The sequence below is a fragment of the Falco naumanni genome, chromosome 5 (assembly GCF_017639655.2).
Source record: "Falco naumanni isolate bFalNau1 chromosome 5, bFalNau1.pat, whole genome shotgun sequence".
NCBI classification, from domain to species: domain Eukaryota; kingdom Metazoa; phylum Chordata; class Aves; order Falconiformes; family Falconidae; genus Falco; species Falco naumanni.
This window is the reverse complement of record NC_054058.1, coordinates 1,097,503-1,108,871: the sequence shown is the minus strand read 5'-3', so window position 1 is coordinate 1,108,871 and position 11,369 is coordinate 1,097,503. Positions and strand designations below refer to the sequence as shown.

The following is an 11,369-nucleotide window of genomic DNA, read 5'->3' as shown; positions in this document are numbered from 1 at the left end:
CATATTTCAAGGCTGGTCTGCTGGGGGTGCACAGGCTGAGGAAGGGGTTGGGGCTGGCCTTCCTCAGGTGTACTTTTGTTCCCACAGTAATCATGAGGCAGGACCTTGAAATAAGATTCATTGCTAATTTACAAGTCTAAGCACCAGGACTTTACTCTGAACTGCATTTCTTGTCACTTTCCTTTACTTTTCGTTTAACATTTTCCAAAAAAATTAAAATATACCATAATGGACCCACTCCGGGATAGCCTAAGTCCTGCTGGAAGCCACAGAGAAGCTGTTTTACGGTGTGAGTGGAAAGGGCACCCTTGGTCACTGGCAGGAGTGAGTAACTGGGGCTTCTGGCACTGCCTCTGCAGCTGGATCTCTCACTGCTGGGGAGATTTATAGGGCTCTCGCATACAGTGCAGGCTGAAAAAGCAGGTACAAACAGTGCAAGCAAATATATTTCACTGCAGCCTCGTTCTGTGACATCATTTCTTTTTAACAGCAAAAATCACCCAGAGCTAAAATCAATCACCGTATAGCTGAGCGACAGGGGAGTGCAAAGCACTGGTGTCAATGTCAGCTTCAGAAATGACCACAGTGTTGGTGTCTTCTCTTTTTTCTGGGGCCATTATGGATGTTGGGTGTGTTTTTAAGTATGCCAGCATTTCCCAAGCCATTTTGCTTTAGGTAAATGTATAGCCATTGTGCTGCATGTGCGTGTGTACAGCTGCACCAGCCCGTTTGACATGCCTCCTAAAGCTTGTTTTGCTGAGGTCTGTGACTTGCTATACAATTAGGAACCTATTTTCTCCAAGAACACTAAACACTCAGCTATTCTCCTTGACCCCAGCAAGGGTTGCTAAATGCTTCGACTCTTTTGGAAAATTAACATGCTTATTTAGGTGCCCTGAGCTGGACTGAAGACTCAGACTGAAGCATCAAGCATCTAGTTGAAAAACCAAGAATTTCCCTCAGTCATTACTACTAAATCCACTCTGTCAGCAGTGAGTACCGTATCTGTGTTCTGATTATCCCCAGAACTGCTTCAGGCTACAGTGCAGCTGGGAGGTGTCCGGCGGGATGGATGTGGTATAGGAATGTGTGCTGACCTGTCCTAGACACACCAGGAGCGTTTCAAGTCCTTCTTCCCCCGCTATGTTTCCTGTATCAAAGGAGTCAGGTGGGACCATGTCACCAAGGCATCTCTGTTTATTCCAAACAGCCTTTCATTCTTCAGCTTCGCATCATCACGCTCACCCACATGCAGTCTGCTGCGTTCCCTCAAGGGGTTTGCTACGTTATCCTGAGCTTTCCCGCAGTCCTGCTGTAATTATCAAATGGGTGATAATTATGACGGTATGACCTGTCTATGGTTATATTTCTGAGTCTTCAATAGGGCCATTCAAAAATATGGCAGTAGGAAGCGATGGCAAAGATTCATTGGGACGGATAAAGCTTTTAGTGGGGAACTGTTTTACTTTTGAAAGAGCGTGGTCTCGATTTGACTTGTTATCCACAACCTGACTCTTAAGCGTCCCTATATCTGAGTCCCAGGCTTGTCCCCGCCGCAGCTTCTTAAAGGTGTTACGGAAACCCTCAGTACTAAAGTAGTAGATCAAGGGGTCCAGCATGCAGTTCATGCTGGCCAACAGCATTGCCATAATTAACACTTGGCGTATGGAGGCCTGTGTTTCTTTCTCAACCTTAATCACCCGGGCTTTTATCATCCCATAAACTGCCAGGGTAGTGTTGTAGGGCACAAAGCAGATGATGAAGATGACCAGATTGACCAAGAGGAGACGGAGAGTCTTCTGCTGTCGCAGGGTCTTTGTTTGGCCGTCCTGGCAGAGCTCCTGAAAGATCCGAATTGAGCAGTACATCACAGAACTGAGAGGCAGGAGAAACCCCAAGATTTCAGCCAGGATGACTAGGGGGAAGAGGTTATTCTGCCACATGTTGTCACTAAAGTTTTCGAAGCACAGATAAATGGTCTGGTTCTGTACGTTACAGTGGGTTTGCTTGTGGACTATGGCTGTGGGGATGGAGCCCATGAAGATCACAACCCAGACAACCAGGCAAAGGAGCCTGGCTACCTTGCGGCGCCGCAGATGTCGCCAGCGAAGCGGGTGGACAATGGCAACATAGCGATCCAGGTTGATGCACATGAGGAAAAGGCAGCTACCATACATGTTGATCTGGAAGACAGAGCCAGAGACCTGGCATAGGGTGTTACCAAAGGGCCAGTGGTGGTTGGAATAGTAGTAGAGTCGCAGAGGCAGTGGGAGCGTGAAGGTGAGGTCGCTCACGGCCAGGTTGAACATGTAGATCATCACTACAGACTTCAGGCGCAGGTAGCGGATGAATATCCATAGGGCCATCACGTTCAGCATCAAACCTGTAATGAATATCAGGATGTAGCCAGGCAGGAGGAGGTGGTGGTTGAAGCTGTAATCCTTGCATGTCTGAGACTCATTGGGAGCTGACATGCCCAGCACGGATCAGGGAAGGATCTCGCTGAGATGGCTGAGCCTGCCAGTGGGCTACAGAGGCACAAAGAAAAGCACTGAGAGAAGTCATTCCCCTCTAAGAAGCTGTAGGCAGGTCATTCCCCGCATCTGCAGTTGGAGTGTGGATGGACTCATCTCTCTCCTGACTGGTGCTGGTCCGTGGTCATCTGGCAGGGATGGTAATGTGGTCACCTGGAGTCAGCTTCTGCCTCTAGTTCAGCAGTTCTGCCCAGTCGTCATGGGGACGGCGATGCGATGGAAGAACATTGCCAGTTGTCAGCACAATTCCTGGTCAGAGTGGAAGACCAAGGCAAAAGAGTTTAAGTTAGAGGAGAAAATCTCTTGAAATGTTAAAATCCCACCATGGTGGCTTCTGCAGCAAGAACTCACAAAGAAACCAAAAGACTGAGAAAAATGGCCAGTAGAAAAGTGAGCAATTACATGGCAGAAGCAGCCAGAGCACAACAAAGGTAACTGTGCAGAATTTTGTGTCACTCAGCCCCAGAAAATGCACGTGGCTTTGATGGCTTCTGGGAGCACATGTGTCCCGGAAAGGGGGAGCGCAGGAGCACACAGGGAAAGTAGGCAAGGCAGCTCCAGAAAAAGAGAAAGAAAGAAAAAGGAGAGCGCAAGCATTTTGAGGGGAAAATGCTGACTGCAAGGAACTTAAAATAAAAACTGCATAGTATTGTTTTATATCAGAGAAACTGGACTCTGTACATCCATTGCAGATAAAAAGAATTACACTACAGTTAGACTCAGCTCCACCCGAGCTCCTTCCCTGGCTCAAACAACCCACAGAACCCTGAGCCCCAGCGAGCTGGGGTTCCTTACAGTCACCCTGGGGTTCTCGCTTGTGTGGGACCCGCGGTGCTTACTTGGATTTCATCTCCTCACATCATTTCCCCGCTTACAACACCATGAGGCGTGAAACAGCCCGTGTCCTACAGACACGGAGCAGCACAGCCAGGTCGGGGAGCACGCAGGAGGGGAAGGGTCATGGGATTCACGTGGGCAAACATACCTGGGACTTCAGCGCAGCGTGAGGCTGGTAACCACTCCAGACAGCAACGGTACCACTGTCCTGCCAAACACTGACCAGCTGGCTGAGCCCAGTGGAAGGCCATCAGAATGGTCTGGGGGCTGGAGAACTGGCCCGTGAGGAGATGCTGGGGGAACTGGTCTTGTTCAGCTGGAGAAGAGAAGGCTCCAGGGGATACAATGGTAGCCTCCCTGTACTGGGTTTGCATGGCAAGGGTTTGGTAGTGGGGGGGCTGCAGTGGGGGCTTCAGTGAGGAGCTGCCAGAAGGTTCCCCCGTGTCCGACAGAGCCCACACCAGCCGGCTCCCAGCCGGACCCGCCGCTGGCCGAGGCTGAGCCCAGCGGTGACAGCGGCAGCACCTCAGGGGTGACGGATTTAAGAATAAGGGGGGAAACCTGCAGCGGGAGAGAGGAGTGAGGCTGTGTGAGAGCAGCAGCCCTGCAGCCCCCCGGGCCGGGGCAGGAGGAGGCAGGAGGGGCTCCAGGTGCTGCAGCAGATCCCCCCCGGCAGCCCGTGGTGAAGCCCACGGTGAGGCAGGTGTGCCCCCAGCCCATGGAGCCCACGGGGAGCAGATCCCCCCCCAGCCCATGCAGGACCCCACGCTGGGGCAGGGCAGGGTGTGAGGACCCTCCCCATGAGGGGGAAGCAGCAGCAGTGACAGCGTGGGAGGGACTGGCCGCAGCCCCAGCCCCATCCTGCGCTGCCCAGGGCGCGGGGGGAGAGACGTCGGGAGTGAAGTTGAGCCTGGGATGATGAGAGGAGTGGGGGAAAGTGTTCGAAGATTTTGTTTTGTTTTCTCATCATCCTACTGTGATTTGATTGATAATAAGTTAAATTAATTTTGCCCCAAATTGAGTCAGTTTTGCCTGCGATGGTAATTGCTGAGCAATCTCCCTGTCCTTACCTCAACCCAGGAGCCTTTTGTTGTATTTGTCTCCCCTGTCCAGCTGAGGAGGGGGGTGATGGAGCATCCTGGTGGGCACCTGGTGCCCAGCCAGGGCCACCCCACTGCACTCCCCGTACCTGCAAGGTGGCTGCTGGAAGAGGACAGCGTTAGCTGTTTGCAGCGAGGCATGGCAGGGCTACAACAGGCGTGAACTGAACCAACAGGTATTCAGGCTGGATTTCACCGTGAGGACAGTCAGGAGTTGCAACAAGTTTCCTAGAGAGGTTGTGGAGCCGCCATCCTTGGCAGCTTCCAAGACCAGACTCTGGGTAGTCCAGAGTAACCCCATCTGATCCGACCGCTGACCCTGCCCTGAGCAGGGGGCTGGGCTAGGGGCTGCCTTAGTTGTTCCAGCATCCCCAAACCAGATGTCTGCCCTCAAAGCTGTTGCAGTGGAGTAGGGGTTGGGAAGGGGACGTGGTTCCCCACAGCTGTTTGCAGGGTTCCATAGGGACTCCCTTGCAGAGCCCACAAAGACCTTGATTTCCTTCAAAAGGAAAGCAGAATTCTCTGCCTGGAGAAAATCTTTATATAAGGTTGATATTGCTGTAAGAGGCAGCTACTCAGCAGTTGGACAGGCACAACAAGCGTGTCAGACCTTCTGGGTGGCATGTGGGGCAACGCACAGATCTCGGGGGAGGATCTGTTAAAGCCAGAAGCGTGTGCTGGCCTCACAGGTAGGAAGAGATTCATTCCGGTAACGATGTGTTAAACGATGGAAGTGGATGTCTGATACGGGAGAGCAGAGAACTACCACTTTGCCCGGCCTTTTGTGTTGTTGGGCAGGTCTACCACCAAGACGGGGTTCTTAGAGGGACTTCTATTGCTTGTCAAGCTATATCTGAGCCGCCTTCACCCTTCCTGGTGGATGAAAACTTTGTGTGAAGACTTGAATAAGTTAGAAGCGTAAGATAATCCGGCAAGGCAAATGGCAAGAATGCTGGTGGTTTCAAGTGAAATGATTTAGTGCCTCAAAAAAATCTCAAGGAGGATATGCCAGCTTTTCTAGAGCCAAAGCCCTGCAGTGACCGCAGACTGACCAGACTGGTGAGACCTTCACCTTGACCAAGACAAAGCAAGTGAGACTGAGACTGTGAGAGACCATCACCTGCTCTACCACGTGTGCCCAGACCTGCCAGGTGTCAGGTGAAGGTGACTTGTCTCCACCAACAAGCTGTTTTTATCAAGGGATATTCCATAAACACCTCTAGACAAATAACATGTGGGCACTGACCACCTGTGCGAGGTCAGCGGTCTACCTACAACTGGCATTCTACCTCAAACTGCTGGTGGTGCAGGGATAACACGAGAGCAGCGCAACCGCGTCGTTATGCTCCCCGAGTTCCCCTCCCGCTCCCAGCGCACCGTGGCACAGGGATTCCCTGAGCCAGAGGTGACCTGTTTGTATTCAGTCCTCAGGGAACTTTTCTTTCCTGATTTTTTCCAGCTGCTTTTTGAGTCGATGTAAAATTTGCTATCTACAACATCCAGTGCCAGGGGTGCCAAGGAGTTCCACAGCTTAATCGCACCTGAGGAGAAGAACCACTTTCTTGTACTGATTTTTGAATCGCCACCTTTTAGCTTCAGTTCCTAGCTTTAGTGCTGGAAAAGACAGTGAAACCCCCATGCCTGCTCACCTTCACCCTATCACTGATGATTTTATAAACATCTCCACATTCCCCCACCGTAACCTTTTCCTTTTTTTTTCAGGCTAAGGGGTCCATGCCTTCAGAGCTGCTCCTCGCAGAGGAGCCGTTCGGTGCTTTTGGACGTCCTCTTTGCCCTTCTCAGCACCTTCCCACGTCTGCTGCAGCCTTTATGAGCCTGTGGTGGGCTGCACAAAATGTACACCATGTTGATGATGTGGATGCACTGAGCTGAGTAGGCGCAGACCTCATTTGCAAGGGCTAATGGTCAGTTCAGATTGTTTTCTCTCATCACTTCGCTAGATGAAATTTCAGCTGCTATTTTAAGGCCAGTCACTCACACTTCTCCTAATCTCTGCAGTTCTTCGCGGCCAGCCCTCATCTTTTCTAACTTGAATAATTTTATGTCACCGACAGATTTATTATTTTATTATTCATCCCTCATGAATAAGTCAGACAGTCCAAGACCCAGCACTGGCATTTTATAACTCCACCCAGAAAACCAGCAATTTCCCCTCATTCTCTGGCCTGCCGTTTAGGTGGTTTTTGTCCAGGTAGGAACACTTTCTCTGAATTTCTTTCAGCCCCATTGGTGAGAGCCCTTTTGAAAGCCTTTTGGAAATCCACACGGGCCCCTGTTCACGCACTTATTGGCTGCTTCAAAGAAGGACCGTGAGACGCAGCATCCCTTTATAAAAGCCATGATGACTTTTCCTCAGTAATTAGAAGCGACTGCACGCCAATTGATTTTTTCCTTTATAATAGCTTCCACTAATTTGTTCTGCACAGACATCAAGGTCCCTGGTCTGAAATCCCCCAAGAACCTTTTCTCAGATTGTGCCTGCTAGTGAGCCTTTACAAGCGATTTTGAGCAAATGTTTCTACACCCCAGTTACCAGGTCTTCCACCCCTCAGTGGCTTTCGGACCTCTGGGGTAGGAGCCATGTGGTTCCAGCCGCTGCTTAGCTCATCATGCTGCTCTGTAGCCGTTCCCACTAGCGCTTTGATCAGAGACAGCCCTGTGAGGAATTTCCCTGCCTAAAGAGTTTCTGCTGTGGAAATCTCCCAGGCTTTCCTGGGCGCCACCAGTGCAAGAAAGGCATCTAGGTTTTTGTCCACCATCACCTTTCCTTTTTTTCCCAGAGTTGTCTTTCCTGATGTACTAGCCCCTGCAGCCTTCGAGACACCTAACAGCGGAGCTCTAAAGTGGCATCACAGGTCACTGAGAGTGGAAAATAGCCTGAAGATTTTAGACTGGATTTTTTTTTTTTTTGGTGGGCGGATGGAAACACAGAAGCAAGACTCCCACTGTGGTGGTTATTGAAGCTAAGCTGACAGTCTCAAATTTGACCTAGCAGATACTGCCATCAAGATCTCAGAGACCTGCAATGAGATGTGTACATGCATGGTCTTTGGAAAGACGGAGCTGTAGGAATGGAGCGTTTCTCCACCGAGCTCTGGAGGTACTGCTTCAACTGTCCCCTGCTGAAAAGGAAAGTTACGGGTAAAGCAGGCTGGCAGCAGGGAGACAGAAAAGCTGAAACTGGCTTATCCTTGCTGGATATATCCTTGTTGTATCCTAGTTAATGTCTGAGAGCCCCAGGCCACATTCTTTGTGGTTGCCTCTAGAAGAACCTCAAGTACTCATTGCTCTACAGAAAGCTGCTGAGCGACCTTGTCACCAGCTCTTTAAGGAGGCAACAGAACCACAGCTGAATCCTCTTCCTCCTGATGATGAGGTGCTGCCTTGAAAACCTGAAGGAACTTTGCATTTGGTGACTGACCCTTACGTGGCCCAGGGGGTGGAGGAAGCATCCTTTTACCTCTGAAACCATCTGCCGAGAACGTGGCCTTTTCCCCAGCAGGGACAGAAAAGAGCAATTCAAACCCCAGATGAGACCGAGGCAGATGCTTCTTTCTGTTTTCAGGTGGAAAACGGATTCGTTGTGAGTATTGGTGCCCTGGGAGGGGAGGATGGGGGAATGACGTGCCGTGTGTGCGCACACACACAGACAGTCTGAGCGAGTGCTGTGGAGGAGGAGAAGCTGCAGAAACTAGAAGGAAGGAGAAACACGAGTGAGGGAGGAAGACGTGTAGGTGTGAGACGGAAGCACCATTGACTGCTGTTGCTGTGTGATGGGAAAGGAGAACGTGATGCTGGAGGATGGGAGAAAACAGTTGAAAAGGATGTCCTCTCTTCCCCCACCCCCCCCCGTGACCACCCCACCGGAGTGACAGCCACATGCCTCCCCCACATGCCCCGGAGCTGCCTGGAGCCCTGCCTGGCATGGGGTGCTGGGCTGAGACGAGCAGAGGTCGGGTCCAAGGTGGGCATGTCTCCCTAGAGGCAGAAAACCAGCTGCTGGGCAGGGAGGCCCCACAGGACACAAAACCCGTGAGGATTTTGAGTTTTTTCTTTGTGGGGGTGGGACACCCTAGCTGTGCTTGCATACAGCAGCTGAAACGGGCAGGCGTGCCCTGGGATGGTGGGATGCGTGCCTGGCATCCCGCTGCCTGGTCCTGGCATCTTCTCCCCTGATGCTGCCTCACCGGTAGCTGCTGCTGCCCAGCACCACAGAAATGATGGAGCACAGCGTGGTGGGACACAGCTTTATGCATGGGGCTGGGAAATGAGGTGGGAAAAGACAGCTGGAAAATACTTTGCCAAGCATGCTGTGGGGCCAGCATGTCTGAGAGCAACTTGTCATTTAAACCCTGGCGTGCTTGGGGGCTGCCCTGGGCGGGGGGCAGAGGGGATGCCCCTGGGCATGCAGGCTGGGGTGCAGAGCGGTGCAGCTGGAAATGCCAACAGCACGAGCTCACTTAGTAAATCTGAAACCAAAAGGAAATACCAAAGAGTGCCCCAAATCTCAAAAAAACACCCAAGTTTGCTTTAGAAATTTGAGTTACATTTTTTCATAAACGTGGATGCTTTTTACCTGCTGTAGGTGATATTTAAGCCCCACTTTTCACCTTTTTTTAAAAAACTGAGGAATTAGATTATTGTCAGATTAGAACTGTGAAGACATTCAAGACTTACGATGGCTTGTTTTTCATGAGATACGTGACACCAAAGCCAAGACCTCTGTATTTAACTCATGAGGGCTGGTCACACTGCTCCTGCCTACTCCCTGGATCTGCCACCCCCCTTCCTCTCCGGAGGGTCCTGTGAAGAGGGCTTCCACCCTGGGCACGGTGGCCGGTAAGCTCTGCAGGCTGCCCATGCTCTTCGTGTCGCAGGATCCCAAAGCAGGCTGCCATTTGAACACATTTGCCTTGCGCCTCCTCTAGGTTCACCAGGCGGCTGAGGAGGCATAGAGGGTTCCCCAGTGTCCCGTGCTCAGGACCAGCAGCATCTGCACAGCAGCTCATGGGGACCAGTGCCCCCAGCCTGTCCTACTCTCCAGATGTTTCCATCTCACTCACCTCCGCCAGCGAAGAGCCGAGGGTGCGGCAGGCGTGCTAGTTAGCAATCTGCAGGGGTCGGAGAGCTAGCTGTCGCTGCAGGGGTCTTGATCCAGGCACCAGAACTGCGGGTGGCTCGAATCAAAGCGGAAGCAGGGCAGGCTCTTTGGACACTCGGTCATCTAAATCACAGCCACCACCTGCCCCGCCGTGGCTGGCTCTGGGCTGTCGTGCTGCAGTTCATCCCCCCCGTCCTTCGCACTTCCTGGCGCACTTGTGGTTAGCCACAAAGCATGAACTTTGCTATCAAAAGCTGATAAGCTAAATGCATCTTATGAAAGCAAATGTAATTGTGAAAGAAGTGATACCCAGGTGTCCTTGCAACTGAGGAGACCTGCCCTGGGTCATAGTGCTAAATACTTGCTCCTTTTCATTCCCATGCTTGTGCAGCCACCCCCAGGACTGACAGGGGAAAATGAAAATATCACATTTCCCAAAACATCGCTAAACATGAGGTAAAAGTGAAATATGGGAAGTGAGAGCAAAGCTGAGTCAACCCGTAGCCAGCGTGAAGGCTCAGAGCCCTGCCAGCCCCATGGCCTCCGGCACTGGGGGGCTGAGCTCCCGCCCAGGGCCAGCTGTGCGCCGCTGCCATGTGGCACCCAGAAAGAACCGGGATCTGAAGAGGTACCAGTGCCTGTGGCGGGCGAAGGCACGTTTGCCACAGACCTCGGCGGGTGTTTGGGGCTGCAGGAGGCACGGTGCTGAGAAGGTGCAAGGGTTGATTAGTGAGAGCTGTGCGCCCCAGTGCCGCCACGGGTAGCTGGGAAGGGCTCTGTCCTCCCCAGAACCCAGTGCATGCTCTGGTCTTTCAAGTCCTATTTCTGCTTTGCCAGTCCCAGCCACAGCTGGAAGAAGACACAGGTCATGAGGGTACCCCTACCCCGGCCACCGTCCTTCCCCAGGAGCTGCTGCCCCGTGCTTGCGGGCTCCCCCCTTCCCTGCAGACCCCGCCGGCTCCTCTGGCTGCTGCTGCGGGTGTTTGACTTTCTCACTCCTGCCTCCTCGTTCTGCCATCACTGTCTCCTCATTCAGGGAGTGACGCGCCGAGGGATCTATGTTCCTGCCCCTCATAAATCCTTGGAAGGTACAAAAGCACCCGACCCATCGATCTCACCCTGCTCCTTTTTAGTGCCTCTGTTTTTTAACCAGCCCCCCTTTCTCACTTCCTAGTTGCTGGGATCTTTGTTCTTGCAGCCTTTTGTGTCCCTTCAGCTCCCATCAAGGCTCTGGTACCGATAAGGATTGCGAATATACCGGGGAATGTGTGTGTGTCCTTCTCCCTTTGCAACAGGAGTCTTGGACACCCTCTGTGGGAACTTCCCCCTCCCCTGTGGCCCTCGCCCCCTGCACACATGTGCACACATCTGGCTGAGCTGGGTAGTCCTGGCTTTACCATGCGTATCAGAAGAGGACACTGACACTTCACCTAGCCCGCGAGCCCCGCAGCATCCCTCGCCCAGCCGGGGTCACTCACCTCACCGTGACTCGGTGCCTCAGCCCATGAGTTCCATCTCCCCCCGGGTGGGCTCATACCTCGGCCCCTTGCTGCCCGTGAGGGGCTCAGCCGGTGGGGAAGAGCAGCGCAACCCCTGGCGTGTCCTCACCGCTGTGAGTCGACAGCAGGTAAGACCAGATTACCGGGGTGTGTGTCGGAGGCTACACCCCGACGCTGCAGATCCCAACACGCCTGCCACCCCGGAGCGCTGGCTCCAGAAAGCAGGAGCAAGGACCCGGCAGAGTGAGGGGCACTGGGAAGGCAAGGAGAGCGGTGG

General features: G+C 52.6%; 1 protein-coding gene across 1 annotated transcript; it reads right to left on the bottom strand.

Moving 5' to 3' along the window:
• Window positions 1–298: 298 nt before the first annotated feature.
• Window positions 299–2,779, bottom strand: LPAR5 (lysophosphatidic acid receptor 5). Its single transcript, XM_040595711.1, has one exon. It carries the CDS (start codon window positions 2,472–2,474, stop codon window positions 1,362–1,364), a length of 1,113 nt encoding a protein of 370 aa, XP_040451645.1. The 5' UTR covers window positions 2,475–2,779; the 3' UTR covers window positions 299–1,361.
• Between the last annotated feature and the right edge of the window lie 8,590 nt (window positions 2,780–11,369).